This window comes from Echinops telfairi, unplaced genomic scaffold, assembly GCF_000313985.2.
Source record: "Echinops telfairi isolate 266 unplaced genomic scaffold, ASM31398v2 ScPeMD7_9;HRSCAF=40, whole genome shotgun sequence".
Classification (NCBI taxonomy): Eukaryota; Metazoa; Chordata; class Mammalia; order Afrosoricida; family Tenrecidae; genus Echinops; species Echinops telfairi.
In genome coordinates, this window is record NW_022103906.1 from 33,084,920 (window position 1) to 33,105,658 (window position 20,739).

General features: G+C 37.5%; 1 protein-coding gene across 1 annotated transcript in view; it reads right to left on the reverse strand.

Annotated features, from left to right (window-relative positions):
• The window catches only part of LOC101650139 (disintegrin and metalloproteinase domain-containing protein 5-like), a 98,460-nt gene that overhangs the window by 52,913 nt on the left and 24,808 nt on the right, over positions 1 to 20,739 (reverse strand). The window contains exons 8-10 of the mRNA XM_045286862.1: positions 17,226 to 17,365; positions 14,561 to 14,747; positions 6,183 to 6,278 (exon numbers count right to left, since the gene is read on the reverse strand). Of these exons, the coding sequence (XP_045142797.1) occupies positions 6,183 to 6,278; positions 14,561 to 14,747; positions 17,226 to 17,365 (423 nt within the window). The remainder of the gene's footprint in view (positions 1 to 6,182; positions 6,279 to 14,560; positions 14,748 to 17,225; positions 17,366 to 20,739) is intronic.

A 20,739-nucleotide genomic window follows, 5' to 3' on the forward strand; every position in this document is an offset into this window, starting at 1 on the left:
TCATGGTCTTCCTTCTTCATCTCCCTGCTTTTCCTTCCTACTTCTTGGTTCTGCAATCCAGACAACTCTTTACGACATGAAAGGTCTGCACCATAGTATCTCATCCATAAACATGAGCCACTTTTTGGAGAAAATATATTTCTTTACATACACACCACTGATTTTGCTTCTCTAGAGAGCCCAGTCTAATAGAGTTTTATCCCAAAATATCCCTCAACTACAAAAAGTACAAGAAAATAAGCCTACAGTCGCCAAAAATAAAGAAGTAATAGACTTGGCAGAGAGAACATGTCTTCAAAATAACAACCAAGATCTCCTAAGCAACTACCAGAGAATTGCCAATAAGGGGATACCCTGCACTTCTTGGCAGTGAGATGTCAACTTAAAGCTAAACAAACTCAAGTTTATTGAAGTTGGAGCACAGCAAAGCCTGCTGACAGATATCCTTTTACCATTGAACAGTGGCATGAGCCACTTCAGAGAGTTCCACTTGGTCCCAGAACCACTGATGCTTTTCTGGCCCCCGAGGCAACCCAGCCAATCAAACTTCTTACCTCATTAGCCTCTGGGAGGTAGCTAATTATGCGAAAGCAGTTTGGTGCAGAATAATCTGTTTCCAAGCTTCACTTTGCACCATTTTTTTCACCTTCCTCCTTTCTCCAGTGCGCTCCCCTGCACATGTCCTACGCCCCCCAGGTCCCGGTGTACCAGAATCCCCGCCCAAGGCAATTGTATTTTTTAATATATTTTATTTTATTATTTTTTAATTTTTTTGTTCTATTATAATACTATTATTATATTTGTGGAGTGCTCTCACACTCCCTTTTCAAAAACCCACCCTACTGAGAAGGCCCATTGCCCCAGATGCAGTTGGTTAGAATCCAGGAGACCCATTCATGCAAGGGTTTCACCTCTCAGTGCACAGAACACACCCACACTCACATTGCCATAGCACTCTAACTTAGCACCCATACCCAGGTCACACCCAAATCTTTTATCTCTTTGGTCCCTCCTCTCCATGTTCATCCACCCATTGTCACTTTGTTATCTCTTTTTCCTTATGAAATATGTTTTCATTAAACACGTGAATTCTTATTACCCATCTTAGAATACATTTCTCCATTATTTTTACAAATTGGTTGATAATAAGGGAGCCACTTATCATCTTTATTACTTTTATTATTCTTGTTCTTCCCCACCCTCAGCTCTATTTTCTCACTTACCCATCTCTCTCTGCCCTCCTCCATTTCACCACTGTATATTTTCCAGATCTTATTAGGCTTCTTCCACGTTACCAAGCAGAGCCAACTACGTGTAACCCAGCAGCTCACCCACCATGAATAGCCATACTAAGATGCCAAGGAAACAGCAGTCAGCAGTAGTCAACCAAAACTATCAAGGGGAAAACAACAACAATGATAAACAACCCCAAATAAATGGAGTATGCTGAAAAGGAGGCCATGAAACTATCAGAAACAAAATTCATAAAAATGATGTTTAGGTCCTTTCTAGAGAACAATGGGGTAAAATGAAACACTGCATTTTTAAACAAAAAAATCCCTGTGAAAACAAACTGTGAGTTACAGAATTAGGCAAGATGGTAAAATCCCTGAAGAATATAATGAAAGTAAAAGAAAATTGAATCGGTGATCTTGAAGACAATCACTCTAACTATGATCAACAAGAGAAGTCATCAAAAAACCAAGGAGTCAGATGATAGCCTGAACAACGACCAATAGCTCATTAAGAAACAAAAATTATATATGGAGAAAATTGTATTAGAAATCACAGAATGAAAGTTCCCTAACATCAGAAAGGAACATAACTACCCACGAAGCTGAGAGAACACCAAACAGGACAGATCCCCAAAGAAACACATGCCACACTGTTGTCAAGCTCTCCAACTCCAAGAACAAGAGGCAGGCCCCGGGCAGCTGGAGGAAAAATAACAGTCACCGACAAAGGAAAACCAATAAGCAGAAACTCAAACGTCTCAGAAACTATGCAGGCAAGAAACAGTGGAGTGACGTATGCAAATTTCTGAAGGGAAAAAAAAAACCTAGCCAATCTGATCTTCATGTGGAAGCTCCGGTGAAAATTATTGCATTGGGGTGACTCTCCCAGCATTTGAAATACCAGTGACATAGCTTCCAGCATCACAGTAACACACAAGCAAATACAGTAGGACACAATGAAGACAGATGATGGATAAGTAAGTAAGATAGAGATGTGTAACTGCATCTCTACCATCAAGGCAATGCTGACTCATAGCAATCACATAGGACTGGGTAGAACTGCCACTATCAATTTCCAAGACCATAGCACTTTCCAAGAATAGAAAGCCCCATCTTTCTCCCGAGGGGTGACTTGCAATTTTGTACTGCTGATCTAGCAGGTAGCAGCATAATTTTAACCACTGTGCAACCAGGACTTCTTTTTAACTGTCATATTTAATGATAAATCATCTTTTTTCTTACTGATTATGACAATATACCATTTGTTTTCTAGGATTTTTTCCTGTATTAATGCCTCTGGTTTATTCCTTGCATGCATCTTTGTCTCCTTATACTTTTTTTTTACAGGGCACAATTTTTACTGCAAATATATATTGGGCAGTAGAATGTAGCAACTATGAATTCTTTTCCTTAACATGAAGATGGTTTTCTTTCTTTGTTCTCTTTTGCAGTTTAATTTCTTTAACCTTTTATCTCTGGTATTTTATGGACAATGTCTCTGATTATATATTTGTCTTATTTTTTTAATTGAATACTTTTACTGGGGGCTCTTACAGATCTTATCACAATCCATACATTCATCCATTGTGTCAAGCACATTTGTATGTATGTTGCTATCACCATTTTCACAGCATTTTCTTTCTACTTGAGCCCTTGGTATCAGCTCCTCATTTTCCCCTCCCTTACTGATTAAATTTTCTTTTTCATTCATTATATTCTTGAGGGCTTTTATTATGTTGTCTAATTCTGTATGTAACTTATAGTTTGTTTTCTGGGAATTCTTTTGGTTCAAAAATGTAGTTTCCCATTTTACCCTCATGAACACTTGGTAAATTATAGATCATTATTTTCATATCTTACATCATCCTCTGTCGCCCTTCACCCACTTTTCTGTTGTTCGTCCCTCTGAGAGAGGGTTATTTGTTGATCCTTGTGATAGATTTCCCCTTTCTCCCCCAACCTTCCGCTTATCCTCCTGGTATCTCTATTCTCATTATTGGTCCTGAAGGGTTTATCTGTCCTGGATTCTCTGACTGTGTGGGTTCTTTTCTGTAGCAGTGTACATGTTCTGGTCTAGTCAGACATGTAAGGTAGAATTGAGGTCATGATAGTGGGGGGGCAAGCATTAAAGAACTAGAGGAAAGTTGTATGTTTCATTGGTGCTATACTGCACCCTAACTGGCTTGTCTCTTCCTTGTGACCCTTCTGTAAGAGGATGTCCAATTGTCTACAGATGGGCTTTGGGTCTCTAGGCTCCCCCTCATTCACATTGGGTATGATTTTTTGTTCTGGGTCATAGGTGCCTGTACCTGATCCCATGGACACCTCATGGTCACACAGGCTGGTGTACTTCTTCCTTGTGGACTTTGTTGCTTCTCAGATAGATGGTCAATCGTTTATCTTCAAGCCTTTAAGACCTCAGATGCTATATCTTTTGATAACCTGGCACCATCAGCTTTCTTCACCACATATGCTTATGCATCCATTTTGTCTTCAGCAATCGTGTAGGGAAAGTGAGCACCACAGAATGCCGGATCATTAGAACAAAGTGTTCTTGTGTTGAGAGAGTATTTGAGTTGAGACCCAATGTCCATCTTCAACCTTAATACTTAACATGTATGTCTCAATACTTATCATCCAACTTAACGATGGCTACTATTAGTCACAGAAGTTCTGGTTTTAGTGAAATTGTTTAGATTATCTGTAATCACTTCTCATTTAATTTATTTTTTATTTTCTTTGTTTTTTTATGACGTGCTGTAAATTTGTAGAGGCCACATATTGAAAACTATTCAGAATGAGTTTCATTATTGCATCTAGACACTGTAATAACTAAAGAGTAAACTCATCCTTCTTATTTTTGCCAATTACTTTGTTCAAGACACGGTTTTCTTTTTCATCTGGACTCTACTCCTGGGTTTGTTTAAATGTTTTAGGAATTCTTTTAATGTTATCAACAGAGAGGGATAATAACAATAACCGAATACATTCCAAAGAAACTATTATTTATTCTATGTCAGGAAAATATTAAATGGATTTGACAACAAAAAAATAATCATTGAACATTCTAACCCTGAGTGAGGTGAGTGTAAAGAGGATAAATCCTTACGAAGATAATTTCAGGCATGTGTCTATTATAAAAGAATCCTAGAGATAACACTGAAAGATTCTAAAATAGGAAGTCACATTGGGAGAGAAAAAGCATAGGAAATTAGTCCATGACAGTCAACACACCACTGATTGCCACTGAGTAGCTATAATTTATAGTGACTCCCCCATCCCCCCAGACAAGGAAGAACTGGTCATTTGGCTGCCGAAAGTTGTAAATATTTCCCAGAGCAAAAAGCCTTACAGTTCTCCCACAGAACATTTGGAGGGTTCTATCTAATAATCTGGAGCCCTGATAGTATAATGGTTACACGTCGGCCTGCTAACCCATAAGGTCAGCTGTTCAAAACCACCAGTAGCTCCTCAGGAGGAAACCAGGGCTTTCTATTTCCCCCAAACTGTTGCAGTCTTGAAAACGTGCAGGGGTGGTTCTGCCCTGTTCTATAGGGTAGTTATCAGTTGTCATTGGCTCCATGGGATGGCATTGAGTAGTTTTTGTTCTGTTTTTTTTTTTTTTCTTTAACTAATGACCTGGTAGCAGACCAATCGCTAAGGAGAGTAAAGAAGTGTTAAAATTAGCAAATGGCCCGAAGTGTGAAAGTGGGTCCACTGGATGTAACAGAAAATGTTGAACATTTTTATCTTAGCTTCTTAGTGGTGCTCTAACAAGAATAGCACCATGAGTGGCTTTAATGGAGTCTTTGTTGAACTCTTCAACAGGCTACCAGGACAAATTCAGGACTCTGGCTGAAGGTGTAGCGGAGTTCAGTTGACGGCAGTGAGTTTGGGCTTGTTTGGGTCTGGCTTGAGGTGAGGGTTTCTCTGCTCTGTGAGAAGAGCCTTTTGTCTTTCAGCTTTTCCTCTTGGATTCCCTGGCAATTGCCAGGTGGCATCAGTCTTTCTCCATTTATGCTTCTTTGCTTTGGTACATAAATTGCTCTTTTTAATATTTTTTAAATGTTTGGCTTAAAACACTCCCGACACTTACACTGCCTCACTAACATGACAAAGACTGCTCTCAAAATGAGATCACTATCACAAGTATTACCCAACATCAACAACAACAACAAACCAAAACTCAGGGCCATCTAGTCCATCCGACCCACAGCAACCTATAGGACAGAGAAGAACTGTTCTCGAAGGTTTCTGAGCCTACAAATCCTTTCAGATATAGTTATATTGGCATATAGTTCACATATCACACAATCCAATAATTCAATCACATTAAGAGGAGTTATGCAATCATCAGCATCAGTCCATTTTAGAACATTCTCTTTTTTCTTGTAATCATTGTTGTTTGCTCCTCATTCCATCCCCAATCTCCTTGCCATGTCCTTAGGTAATTATTAATCCAGTTGCTGTCTCTATAGACTTACCTGTTCTAGATTCCGTATGCAGAAAAAATAGAAAAGAAATAAGAAACAACAAATCCAACAGTGATGACAAAATAAAATTGAGAAAAACGTCAATATAAATGAAACCAGAAAATATTAAATACTAGAACAAATTTTTAAATAGTCAAAAGGAATATCAAATGATAACGTGTAACATTTTAACCTAAATACATGTCATAGTCAAGACTCTAAAGCTTTATGGAAGACAGTTTCACTTTCTTCTGGGGAGCTACTGGTGACTTCTAACTGCTAATCTTATGGACAGTGATCTAACTCCTAACCCACTATATTACCAGGCCTCCATCCACAAGTAAGGATTTATAACTCACATTTTTCCAGGGACACAATTCAATCCACAAAAATTGTGCAGACATCCTTCCAGTGCCTTAAACAAGTATCAAGAAAAATTATCTTGGGCTAATATAAAATGCTTGTTACCTCTTACCTTGCAACTTTGTGAGCAGCATGTTCCAGAACCACATACTTTTTTTCTTTTCAACATACATGTTCTAGGATCACAGCAGGCTTTGTGTGTACAATTCTGTAAGCAAATGTGAAGTGTTACTTAATCAAATATAATTATATGTCATCAAATAAAACTGCAACATAAGACTTTAAAAATTGTGAAAATGTTACTAAAGTTACTGTGTTAGCCCAGGTAGACTAGAGAAATAAATCCAGGGAGACTCATATGTGTATAATAAATCGCTTTAGATACAAGATTAATTCTATATTAAGAACACATCCCAGACCAGTCCAGATCAAGCCCATAAGTCTGATATTAGCCCATATGTCCAATACCAATCTATAAATTCCTCTTCAGATTCATAAAACACATGCAAGGACACTGAATGCAGGAAGATCATAAGCCAGTGGGTAGAAAGTCTTGTGAATCCAGCAGTGGTAGAAGCATGTCAGTGCTGGTGTGGGTCTCCACATGGCTCCTCCAGTTCCAGGGCTCTAGTGTAGTTCCATGTGTCTTGTCATGAGGAAGATGAAGCAGAAAGTGTGAGTGTACCTGGCCTCCAGTGAGCTATTTATCTCTGTGGCGCCTCCAAATGAGGTCATCAAGCTGCGACCTGATTGACAGGCTAGACTCCACCTCTTCTCAAGCTGACACCAGATTATGTAACTTCCAAAGTCATAGTCTCAGAAATCTAATTTTTGGTATGAGATTTATAGAAGTCAAAATCTCATACAAAATTTTGTAAAAGAAATATGTTATTTTCACTACATAACACATCATTTGGTAAAGACTAACATGCTACCATGGAACCAAAAGGTAAAATATTATTATAAAAGTTCAAGAATATACACAAAAGAAATATTATTTTACGGTTACCAGGAATGGCAGAAGGAAAGAGAAAGTCATTAGCTTGTAGAAGTGAAGATATTCTGGTGCAGGAAAAGGCAAAACACAATATGGTACATTTTATGTTAAATAGATCTGGGACCACACCCTCTGTACTACTATATATATATATATATATATATATATATTAAATAATCACATTGCTATCAAGTTCACACTGGCTCACAGTGGCCCTAGTGCTTCTGTGGCTGTAAATCTTTACAGGAGGAGAGAGCCTCCTTTCTTTCTCACACAGAACTGCTGATGAGTTTGAACCACTAACCTTGCAGTTAGCGATGCAATGCTTACCTGATCTTGTCATCAGAGCTACTTCTATAGAGGTACATCTGTATATATGTCCATATTTTTTGTATGTGACATATGTATTTTCATATATATGAGAAAATAAAGGGGGCACACTTTTTAGATATAGCAAATACCTCAAGGCTTCAGCTATTAGACTTGAAGACTAAGGACCATCGTCTTGAGGATATCAAGACCAAGTAGCATAATATAGTTCATAAAGATAGGTTATAGATTACAGTTTTGTAAGTAACATCTGGAGTCTTAGAAGTTTGTAAGATACCATAATTGGTTTCTTCATATCTGCAGCACCCCAGGGTGAGGAAAAACAAAAGAATCAAGGAAGCAGTTAGGCCAAAGGGCCAATGCACCACATGCATCATAGCTTTCTCTAGCCTGAAACAAGAAGAATTAGATCATGTCTGGAACCACTACCTTCTACTCTATTTAGGTTACAATGGGAGAAAAATGCCAAGTGCCATTCAAATTAAAATAGAGAACATTTATCGGTCCTATAGAACCCGGAGAAACTATAGAGAATATAATCTAAGACATCCTTCTAACTTGAAACTGATACCAACCCTGGAGGCTACCTTTCAGTCAAATAACAGACTAATTTATAAAATAAACAACACTATCCACGAGGAATGTGCTCCTTAGAACAAGCAACTATATGAGTCTGAAAAGGCAACATTTTCTCAAAAGCAAAAATGTAAAGACAGGAAGGGGTAACAAAACTGAACAACTGGAAATAGGGAACTCAGGATGGAAATGGGGAGCAAGCTGACATAATATAGGCAACCAATATCCTGGAAAAATTTGTATGTGAATTACTTAATGGAAAAACAATTTTATTTTATATTTTTCTCATCACACTCAACATAAACTTATTGCCCCTTAACTTTCTCATCTTACCTTTAAAGTTCCTGCTGTCAATTTGATTCTATATAGATAATTTGTTAAAAGAATATTATGTTTAAGACAGGCCTATTTTACTAATTAAGTGAAACTATTTTCTGGTCAGCATATTACTGACAACCAGAAAGATGAATAACTTCATTTTGGAAAACGTACAACCACAATGCTCTTTAGCAGTGAAAACGCCTAGATTTTTTCTTTGATACTTTGGGCATATTAGGAAAGAGGAGACCTTGAAGAACATATAATTGATGAAATAGAAGGCCAGCAAAATAAGACCCACAGCAAGATGGATCTACACATGAGCTACGACAATGAGCCCAACTATAACAAAGATCATTAGGATGGTATGGAACCAGGGAACATTTCATTGTTGTAGATAGGATCACTATGAGTCCACTGTCCTGATGACTCCTAACAATGACAGAGGTAGTTTGATTTGAGCCTCGAGGCTTAATAATCTCAGGGCAATAGGTTCTAGGGTTCATTGAGCTGTAGTTGGTCAGAAGAATATGGATTCTATGAAATTCTGTTTTGCATTTCCTCTCTTTTGATTAGGAATGGGGAGAAATGATCCCTAAGAGACAGGGAGCCTACAATTTTAAAGCAGGTTTGAGTTAGTGTGCATTTAGATGTTATACACTTTGGCTGACTTCTAACCTAACATAAAGATAGGAGGCCGGCATGTACTGATTCCATACTTCTAGGGGTCCAAGGCAATATGCATATGAATGGAAGTTAGTCAAGGTGTGGATAAGAGACTACTGAGCTGGAATATTTTCAAAGGATGTGTGTTTGTTTGAATTTAATATGGATATTGAATGCTTCACATGCCTTATGTTCTTCAGTAGACCTACATGCGTTGTGGAAATGAATATTCTGTGTCTAAGTCCCCTCAGCCAATATTTGATTGCATAGGCTTAAAAAGAGCAGTAGGATTTATGTCCCCTCCACCCCCAATAAACTGTTGGTTTGAATATAGTTGCCCTGTGGTGGAGAGGGCAGGGATTTCCATTGGGTAGCTAATCACAATGCGAGTCTTAGGAAACAACCGCTGCTCTACCCGTGAAAGATGGTGCTTTCTGTTCCTGTAAGAATGTGTAGCTTTGGAAACCCACAGAGGTAGTTCTATCCTGTCCTATAGGTTCACTATGAATCATAATTGGCAGGAAACAGCAAGGCAGGTCACCAACATTCAGCCAGATAACAGGGTCCGACAGTACCCAGCTCAAGAAATTTAAGTTCCAATAGTGTGGTGAAGCAGGTGTTGAAGGAGCCTCAAATTACAGCGACACAGTCTATGGGTTAGGTGTCCCACCAGTAGTGTAGCTTGCAAATTGAGGCACAGAACAAGCAAGGCAGCACACACTGGTCCGATGATCAAAGAGCAAGAGATGAAAAGGCGAGGCTTGCCGAACCATTTACCTCTCCATCCTTCAATTAATCCCACATGTGTTCACTGTGTCACATACAATACTGCATTACTAGTTTAGTGATTTTTAAAAAGAGATTATGATATACAGGATTGAATTATCAAGTTTAATGAACTTAAGAACATTTCATCTTGTTTTGTATGATAAAAGCACCTTAACCCATTCTCCTCTTGAATTATATGCTATTGTTGCCACATATTTACTTTATACTTTACTCGCTGTGTTAGAGAAACAAATTCATAGACACTCATATGTGTACAAGAAAGAGCTTTATATACAAGAGCAGTTGAATATTGAGAAAATACCCCATCCCAGTCCAGATCAACTCCATAAGTCCAATACCAATCTATAAAGTCCTCTTCAGACTCACGAAACACATGCCAAATGCAGGAATCACAGGCCAGTGGGTGGAAGCGCTGACAGAGGTCTCCACATGGATTCTCTGGCTCCAGAACTCTAGTGTAGCTCCATGTGTCTTGTCCATGGAAATGTCTCACAGGGAATGAGTGTGTGTCCTGCCTCCAGGAAGCTATTTATCATCTTAGTGCTTCCAAATGAGGTCATCAAACTGTGACCTGATTGACAGGCTAAACTCCACTCTTTCACTCTTAAGTCTCAAACTGGCAACAGATTACGTAACTACCACAGTCACTAGATGTAATTTCATGATTATTTTATTCAATTCTCACTTATATACTTGTCTCTCAAGCTTATGTTTCTAATCTCATTTACATTTGAATTCAAACCTCCAGTTGCAATATTGAAAGATTCTATAGGTAAAATGATGAAAATGCAGGAAGCATCAAAAGAAGATGGGAGGAACGCATAGTCACCGTACCACAAAGAAGTAGTTGACATTCAATAATTTTAAGAGGTAGCCTATGATCAAGAACCATTGCTATTGAAGAAAGAAGTCTAAGCTGCACTGAAGGCATTACTGAAAACAAGTCTACAGGAACTGATGGAGTGCCCACTGAAATGTTTCAACAAGCTGATGAAGCACTGGAAGCACTCACTCATCTTTGCTAAAAAATTTGGAAGCCAGCTCCTCTCTGTCCCACCAAATGGAAGAGATCTATGTTTGTACCCAAAGAAAGGTGAACCAGCAGAATGTTCAAATTATAGAACAGTATCATTAATTTTACAGGAAAACAAGATTTTGCTGAAGCTCATGCAACAATGATGGCAGTAGTATATTGAGAGGGAACTGGCTAGAGCTGACCAGAGATTCAAGCCAGATTCAGAGGAGGATGTGGAAAAAGGACTTGAGACAAGAAGCAATCAAGAATTTACATTGAATTTGGTAAATCTGCTGCACAAGACCTCTTTAAAGTGCTGAAAATCAAAGACATTATTTTGAGAACTAAAGTGAACCTGACCCAAGCGTTGGTAATTTTAATTACTTCATTTGAAAGCTGGACATTGGATAAAAATAAAGAAAAATTGATGCATTTGAACTATGGTGCTAGTGACAAATATTGACAGTACGACGGACTACCAAAAAAATGAACACATCTTACTTGGAAGAAGTACAACCAGAATGTTCCTTAGAGGAAAGGGTTGTGAGATATTGTCTCACTTACTTTGGACATGTTAGGAGAGACCAGTCCCTGGAGAAGGACATCATGCTTAGTAAAAAAGAGGGGTAGAGAAAGAAAAAAGACCCCGACAAGATAAATTAACACAGTTGCTACAACAATGAGCTCAAACATAACAACTGTGAAGTTGGCACAAGACTGGGTTGTGTTTGACTCTGTTGTATGTAGGCTTCCTGTTAGTTGGAACTAACCGATGGTACCTATGCATACCAACAACATATACACATTTACCAATTATCTCTTCAAATCAAGCGAAACCCACTGCTAGGGAACCAAAACAGAGTACAAAGAGCAGAAATATCCCAGAGCTTTCTGAGGCTGTAAATCTTTATGGAAGGCTTGTGAGTTTAGATTTTCAGTCTTTTGGTAAGCAATCCTATACTTAATCCATTGTGACATCAGGGCTCCTTATCGCGTTAGCCATGTCAAAATAAGGTACAGCATCTATTTCTTTCTTCTCTCTCTCTCTCATTTGTTGTTGTTGTTTTGGAGGAGTTTTTTTTGCAAAACAAAATTAGCTGCTGTTTTTTTAGAAATGTGCTTTTTTTTTTTTTTTGAAATGTGCTTTTTAAAAAAGTTTTTGTCTTATATTTTATCATCCTAAATATAATTAACATAGGTAGTTTAATGGTACTTCTGACAATTCTGTTATCTTGAAATCTGATGATTGTTACTATTGATTTTTTTCCCTTACAATGTGCTGCCTCTTCATTCTTTTTATTATTATGGCATGCCATGCAGGGCTGCAGCAGTACGTTAACAGAAAGCTGCCTGAGGTTTAAGGCCAGATTTAGGAGAAGACTTGGAATAAGGGATAACATTGTTGATGTCAGATGGATCTGGGCTGAAAACAGTGAATATCAGAAAGATGTTTATTTCTGGGTATTTTTGTTTGTTTTTTTACTTTGCCAAGGCATTTGATTCTGTGGATCACAATAAAATATGAATAGACTTGAGAAGAATGGGAATTCCACACACTTAATTGTGCTCATGGGGCACTGGTACACGGATCAAAAGGCAGTTGTGTGAACTGAACCAGGAAATAATGGATGGCTTAAAATCAGGAAAAGTGTGTGTCATGGTTGTTTCCTCTAACCATACTTATTCATTTTTTTTATGCAGAGCAAATCATCAGAGAGGTTGGATACTATGAAGACGAATGTGGCATCAGATGTTTACAACTCAATGTAAAGAAAAGCAAAATTCTCACAACTAAACTAATAGGGAACATCATGATAAATGGAGAGAATATAAACTTGTCAAAGATTTTATCTTGTTGGATTCACAATCAATGCTCGTGGGAACAGCAACCAAGAGATCAAAAGAACAGCTGGATTAGATAAATCTGCTGCACAATCTCGCTTGAGAGTATTGAAAAAGCAAAGGTGTTACTCTGAAAACTTGGGTGCACCTGACACAAGCCATGGCATTTTCAGTGACCTCGTATGCATGTGAAAGTTGCACACTGAATGATGAAGACTGCAGAAGAATGGATGCCTTTCAATTAATAATTGAGGTACCATGATCGTCTAGCCTGGTTTTCTGGTATAATTTGACATTCAGCCAAGAATTTAAGTAGAGGTTATATTTAAATGTTAAAGTTCAAGCTCTCTTGTTTTGTTGTTTTTGCAAATTGAGGGTGGAGTGAGATACAGGTGGGTGTTAACCAAAATCACCATCAGTTCAAAATCACCAGCTGCTCCAAGGGATAAAGGAGAGGCTTTCTACTCCCATAAAAAACAGACAACAGAAAAGTGGGTGAAGGGAGATGGCAGACAGTGTAAGATATGACAAAATAATAATAATTTATAAATTATAAAGGGTGGCGAGGGAGGGGGAAAATGAGGAGCTGATATTAAGAGTTTAAGTAGAAAGAAAATGTTTTGAGAATGATGATGGCAACAAATGTACAAATGTGCTTGACACAATGGATGGATGTATGGATTGTGATAAGAATTGTCTGAGCCCCCAATAAAATGTTAAAAAAAACAAAAACCCCCAAACACCACAGTCTTTGGGACCTAGAATGATATTTCTATCTTGTCCCATTGGGTTACTGAATCAATCTGATGGAAGTGAGCTTGGTTTTGAGTCTAGCAGGTTCCACTTCATTACCCAGCAACTCTTCCACCTGAGGCTTTGAATTCTGACTTCTAAACAAGTCATGCTTTAATTTCCTGTGGCCAAAGTGTGCATCATTACACAAAGTTTCTCCAAAAAGATCATGAAATTCACAGGGTTCATTTGGTGTCCTTTTTTCATTCAAGGGTACATTTTTTTTCTAATACCATCCTCCTTGTCCCCTTTGGCCTGTTGGTCTATGCATAATTTAACAAGTATTCACACAGAGGTGACCATCAGAATTTAGGTGTCCCCTCATTCAAAATTTCCTACATTTCAGGTTTTACCCCTTAAATATCTAGTTGGTCACAGTCATAACTCTATTTTTTCATATCAAGCTAATAAATATATGGATTTGCACAACCATTCTATCCCACCATGACTCAGACTGCAAATTCCTACCTCCTCTTCCAGCTGCAGGTTTTAATGTGTAGGCTGTTCTGACTTTCTTTCTTTTTTTGTATGTTTTCCTGGACTGTGAAACCACTGTCTGTCTGTCCATCTATCTATCTAAGATTTAATGTTTATGCATCATATATATGTGTATTTCATATTTTACTGGTATCTCTGAAAGTTTTGCATGACTACTTCATTTGTTGTTATTGCCTCTGTTATCATCTTTCGTCTTTGTTCTAGTTTGAAAATAGTTCAATATTTTTATATTTTCTGCAGTGTTGGATTTAATCTCTCTATATTTGAAATTACTTTCACCTGTCAATAAAACATCTATACTAGCAAATAATGCATGTTGCTACCCTAGTAGTTATAGTATATAATCTTTAAATATTCTAATCTATTTTTGTAACTGCTTGTTATTAAATATATTTTTATTAAACTTGGCAGATGCTTTTTGTGGACACTATTAGCTTGGAGCTGAACTACTAAAGAAATTTAGAAGGCATTATTTAAGATCAAATATTATCTAAAGATGGTCTGGTCCCCATATTAAAAAATCAAATTAGAAGAATCAAAGGTGTCCATTTTCCCAAAGAAGAGCATGTTTTTCAAAGAGCTTTCTAACAGTCAAGTCCTGTCTTCTTTTCCACTTATTTTACACATGGAAACAATGATAACATATTTGGAAAAACAGTGTACTAACCTTTGCAGTGCCACAATCACATTCTTCACCAGGTTCCAACTTTCCATTGCCACACACTTTGCTTGATTGTTTATAAACTGGTGTATCAACTGAGTGATTCTGAAGACAGTTAAGGTTAGATTGTGCGATGATATACTTGAAGTTATCCAAACTGCAGGTGCTAAAATCCTTTACACCTCCAAAATGTCTAAAATAAAAATATATAGATATGATAAAAAATTATGAGTATATATCTCTTAATATCCCCAAATGATATCTTTGAGAGAGATTTAAAGAGCCTTATTATCTATAGAAAAAAACAAGTACACTTTTGAAAATGTTTATTTACATGTATTTATTTAAATATATTGCTAAGATGCTTCTACATAAAATTTAAGTTCCACAAAGAAAACTATTGTAATGAAAAGTAACATATAACAAAATCTTTGTCATTCACCCTGTTTTACACAAAGAAGATCGATTATGTATCTAATGTGCAAATTTTTAAAATCCTTTAAGTAACTGTCATTTATTCTCATTTATCTTTCAGATATCAAGAAATTGAATTTTTAAATTTTAGGTCTCTGCAGAACTTGTGGATCGCAGCCCAACGCGTAACCACCACTTCACCAGGACGCCTAGTATTTAATATACTTTCATTTACTTAGGAAATATGGTGGCCTGGTCGGTTAAACACCAGGCCGCTAGCCGAAAGCTCAAGGACATCAGCTGCTCCATGGGAGGCAGAGGAAGTGGCCTGCGCCCTTAAGTTCACAGCCTGGGCAACCCCCAGGGAGCACTCCTCTTCTGTCGCACAGGGACATGCTGAGTCGGCATCTGCTCCATTGTAGTGAGACGTAGTTTCCGTTTTTTAGGGGGGTGGGAATTGGAAGAAATCTTCAGGATCTATGACTTCACAAATAGTTATTAGAATTGACACTAAAAACACTACTCCTATAAGGAAATTTTGATAAACTGAATTTCATTAAAATCAAAATATTTTTCCATTGAGATCTGGTGCCTGCGATGAAAGAAAGACGCTATAAATGAATAGAAGATGTTTGGAAATAATGTATTTAACAAACATTAGTATCTGGTGTATCTCAAGAATGCCCAAGAACTCAAGAATTAAAAGAATCCAACTACAAAGTAGGTAAAACAAATAAAGATATGAAGATAAGGACAGTCTGGAAAGCATATTGCAACACTATTAGTCATTACCCTAAAAAAATAAATCAGTTGCCATCTAGTTAATTCAGATTCATAGTGATTTTGTAGGAAAGAGTAGAGCAGAGGGTGCACAAAGGTATCATCATTGGTAACATTAACAGAGTCACTGTGAGTCAGAATGGACTTGACAAGAGTAGATCTTTAATCTTCAAGGATGCATATTACTCTATCTTTCTCATGGATTATACTATATCATGGATGGTGATGGGTTCAAAGCATCAACCTTTCTGTAGGCAGTCAAATTCTTAACCACTCAACCACCAGTGTCCTTTAAGCTAATGCAAAATAAAACCATGAGATAACAGTATATACCTGTCAGCATCGATTATAAATAAAAATAAGTGTTAACAGTATATGCTTCTGAGGATGAAGACTACTAGGCAATTAATATATTGTTTAGGGGAAAGAAATAGTATAACAACAACAGGATAGGTTCAGACTATCCAATAATCATGTGTTTTGTTTTATGAGAAACTGAAAAAATATTTTCCAGAATGGTTCTATTATCTTTGTGTTAGTTTTTCATGGACTCATTTTCATTTCCACCAGCTTGAAGAATGTATATGCATAACATTATTTATTTTTAAAATCCTCTTTCAAAAAAATCAAAACAAAACAAACTCGCACCATCAGGAGGACTATGACTGAATGGCAACCCCCATGGGTCTCTGAGACTGTAACTCTTTACAGTCAAAGAAAGCTTCAAAATCCCTTTAACATCTTTCAAATCTATTTATATTTATTTTTGTTTTCCTGACCCCAGGTAATCTGCATTGTCCCTCTTCCACCTTTAATCAGTCTTGCTGATGGCTTAACAACTTTATCTATTTAAAGAAGAAACATTTTAATTACATTTATTTTGTTTTAGTCAGCTTTCAAGACCATTGATTTCTTCTTTTCCACTTCCTATAAGTTTAATCTAGTGTTCATATTCTAGTTGCATTATACAAAGATGTTTATTAATATACTCTCATTCTTAACTAGCATATTTATTCAAATCCATAAATACCACTTTTGAATAGTTTTTGCCACTTCCCACAAGTTCTGATAGATGATATTATCATTATTGTTTCACTAATAAAGTTTTCAGATTTTAATTGAGGGAAGAGATTTGTAGGGAAGAGATTTCATTACATATATGTTACTTTTCCAAATAATTTGGAATAGTTAGTTACCATTCATTATTAGTTTCTATATGGTCAGAACACATTTTTTATATGATTCCACTACTCTTAAATTATTGAGACTAGCTTTAAAGCTCAGAGAATAGTCTATTTTGATAAAAGTTCCATTTGTATATGGATAAATCTTTTACCATTATTAGGTATAAAGTGTTATCATTGCCAAACATATAAATTTAGGTGACAGAAATTCAAAAGTTCTCACTCCCCCCAACTAAAAAATGTTTAAACCTATAAGAAAAAAATACATATATTTAATAAGGAAAATGTCATACACTGCTTTTGGCATCATTGTACAAATTTCAGCTGAACAATGGCAGTTGTCAGTATTGCTGTCATAAGTTAATCCCAGGTTAAGGCCAAGTAGCTGCACAATAATAACAGTAAATGACTCCAAGGATAAGCCTTCTGAATACTAAATATAAGAAAAATAAACAGAAAACCAATTAGACAAGGATCAAATGTAGTTATAAAATGTTAAAAATTATTTATTAAGAAAATATTAGCATGTACAAATGCGCTTTACACAATTGATGTGTGTATGGATTGGGATAACAGTTGTATGAGCCCCTAATAAAATGTTAAAAAAAAAAGAAGAAAATATTAGCATATAAAAGTCATTTAAAATATTAATTCATCTAAGATTTATATACTATTCAATTATAAGGGAGTTATTTAAATATTTTAATCATAAACTTATTAAACTTATATCAAGAAGCAATTTTATATCAAGAAGCCATTCCAACCCAAACCAACTCAAGACCATAAATAAGTCCAATTGCAAACCAAAGCCCTGTAGACTCATGTAGCTGCAGGGAAATGATGTAGTAATATGAAGTAGAGTCTGGGGGTGCAGAGTTGCACGGATCAAAATCCTAAATGTAAAATCCAAAGCTATCAGGGTCATCAATGAGAAAATGGAGACAAATCTAAGTGCCCTGGCGCAGGGAATACCTGGGCTAGCACAGAAACAACAAAGGAAACACACATTCATGGAAGACAAAATAGATGAGTGGGACCTGTTAAAAATGAAACAGTCCATGAAAAGAGTAAAAAGCGAGCTCACAGACTGGGAAAAGATATTTAGTAATGACATAACAGAAAAGGTCTAATTAATTACAGTATTTTACAAGTCTTTAACAAGAAAAAAAAAACTAATAACCCTTTGAGAAGGTGGCAAAGTACTTGAACAGACTATTTACAAAGGATGATACTCAAATGGCTAATAAACACAAGAGGAAATGTTCCTGGTCACTACCCATCTAGGAAATGCAAGTCAAAACAACTGTGAGATACCACCTAACACCCATAACTGTAGCCCAATTTAAAAACAAAAACTGAGAACAACAAATGCTAGAGAGTGTGTAGTGAGATTGGAACCCTTATCCACTGCTGGTGCAATTGTAAACACATACAACCACTGTGGAAGGTGACACGGCAATATGTAATAGAGATGGTAATTGAAATTCCATATGATCCAGCAATACCAATACTGGGTATGTATCCAAAAGAAATAAGAGACAGAATACAAACAGATATTTCCTTCCTCGTGTTCATTGCAGCACAGGACACAATAGCAAGAAGCTGGAAACAGCCTAAATTCCTATCAGTAGAAGATTGGAATAATGGGGGGAAAAAAACCTCTGGTATATATACACAATGGAATACTACACGTCCCTAAAAAACAGCAATGAATGAAACCATGAAACACCTCAAGTTGTAGATGGATCTGAAGTTAGTCAAGCACAAAAGGACAAGTACTGTTTGAGTCCACTGCTATAGAAACAAGCAGCAGAGCAGGAACAGGCTTGGGTTTGTAGGGCATCCAGTCTTCTTGCTAGGGGGCTAGACAGCCTGGTGGAGAGTTTAACCGGTACCAATGAACCACCTGCTCTAGATAAGTATTTAGAAGGTCACTTGGCCAGAGGGCGCCTCACATCAGCTGGGAACAAATGGTCAAGGGAGGGGAAGGGGATGTTGTCAACTGAGTGGCTGCCATGTAAACCTATGACAAAGTCTCCCTGGACAGGGAAAGAACCCGGTCAGAGGGATGAGGGATACTTGATGGGGAAAACAATGCAGGAGAGGAGAACAGAACAAACACATCTCAAGGAACACAAATGCATGTCTATTGGTAGGAGTGACCTCCAGTTGGGGTGAAGAGTGACTGAAAATACTTGGGAGGACACTAGGGGCTGGGTGTCTTAGGTGGCATGCAACAAATGGGTCACATTGAACCCAGGCATAGGGGGGTATCCTGAGGACCCAGGCCGGGTGCTGTGGAATGCTAGGACACTGAATCCTGGATCTTCAAGAGACTCAGCATGCTCCAGAGGCTGCCATCAGTGAGATCCCATGCAGGAACTCTACTGGGTGAACTGGACTCTACTTCAGACACACTTGTAACCTGAGGACCTTAGTCAAAAAACACATGGTGTCTGAGGAAGCATAAGACGGTTGTACCAAGAGTAGTGAACTGTTGACAAGGGGAGAAACAAAGGTCTTGCTATACCAGTGTCCTATATGCTGTATTAAGATATGTATTATTCTGACAAACCTGTGATGGACATTCTGAATTATTTGTTTTTGTTTGTTCATATTAGGGTGTACCTCAGAGGTGCTATGTCATTGGGGGTCACCCTAATGAAGCTATTGTATGTTTTTAGGTAAATGACTCTCAGGATTGATGAACCTATAAGGACAGCAAATAGATAAGGGTTTCGTGAGGGAGCGTGGAATATGGGGAGCAGGTGGGAGGGGGTAAAATGCAGACAATGTCAAGGAATCCAGAAAGGAAAGGTATGCTTGGAAACTGATTATGCAAGCAATTATACAATTTTGCTTCACTTGATTGAGCTATGAAATGAGAGGAGATGTGTATTAAATCCCAAGTAATAATAAATTAAGAGGGGAAAAATAGATCCAGAAATGCATTTGAAGCTCTCACTAAACCCTAGCTCCAACTTAAGAACAATTAGTTCTTGGATTGTGGCCCTGCTCAATACTCGCCCTCAGGAAGGGATCACAGAAGATACAGTGCTGAAGAAAATGTTTGCAAATAATTTAGATGGTGCCTGGCTATCAGATAAAATTGCATCTGTGGTCTTAAAGGCTTGTCTCCAAACAAGCAGCCTTCTGCGTGAGATGTCAACCAAGCCCACATGTAAGAAACACCATCAACAGTCACCAAAGAATTGGAAATCATACAATCCAAAGTGGAAGGAGGGATCAGGATCAGAGCCTAAATTGCGAGAATCTGGTGTGCAGAGGTCACAGTAGAAGCCCAGGATTCATTGGTGGAACTACAGAAGAAATAAGCCCCCGGGAACTCCCTGGACTATAATGCAGGGATGGGAGGAAAGTGGTTACTAAACAGGGTGCATTGGAGAGAGGAGGAGAGAAGATCAAAGACATAGATCTGACTTGAACAGTCCTATTTACTTTGTCTTTAAATCCCTCCTATGATGCATCTGGACCTGAACTGGTTTCTAAAATTTTCTGTATTTTTGGTTTTTATTGTCAGTTTGTTTTTTGTTTGTTCATATTAGGGTGTATATCTCAGAGGTGCTATGTCATTTGGAGGCCACCCTCTTGAAGTTGTGTTATATACTTTTCTGTTTTTCAGGATGTGAAAACCAGGATTGATGAGCCTACAGAGACAACAAGTAGAATGTGGGTTTCAGGGGGAAAGGGTGCAGTGGTGGGGGGTGTATAAAAGGGAGCTGATGTCAAGGAGTGCAAGAAACAAAAGAATGCTTGAAAAGTGATTGTGGTAGCAATTGTACAATT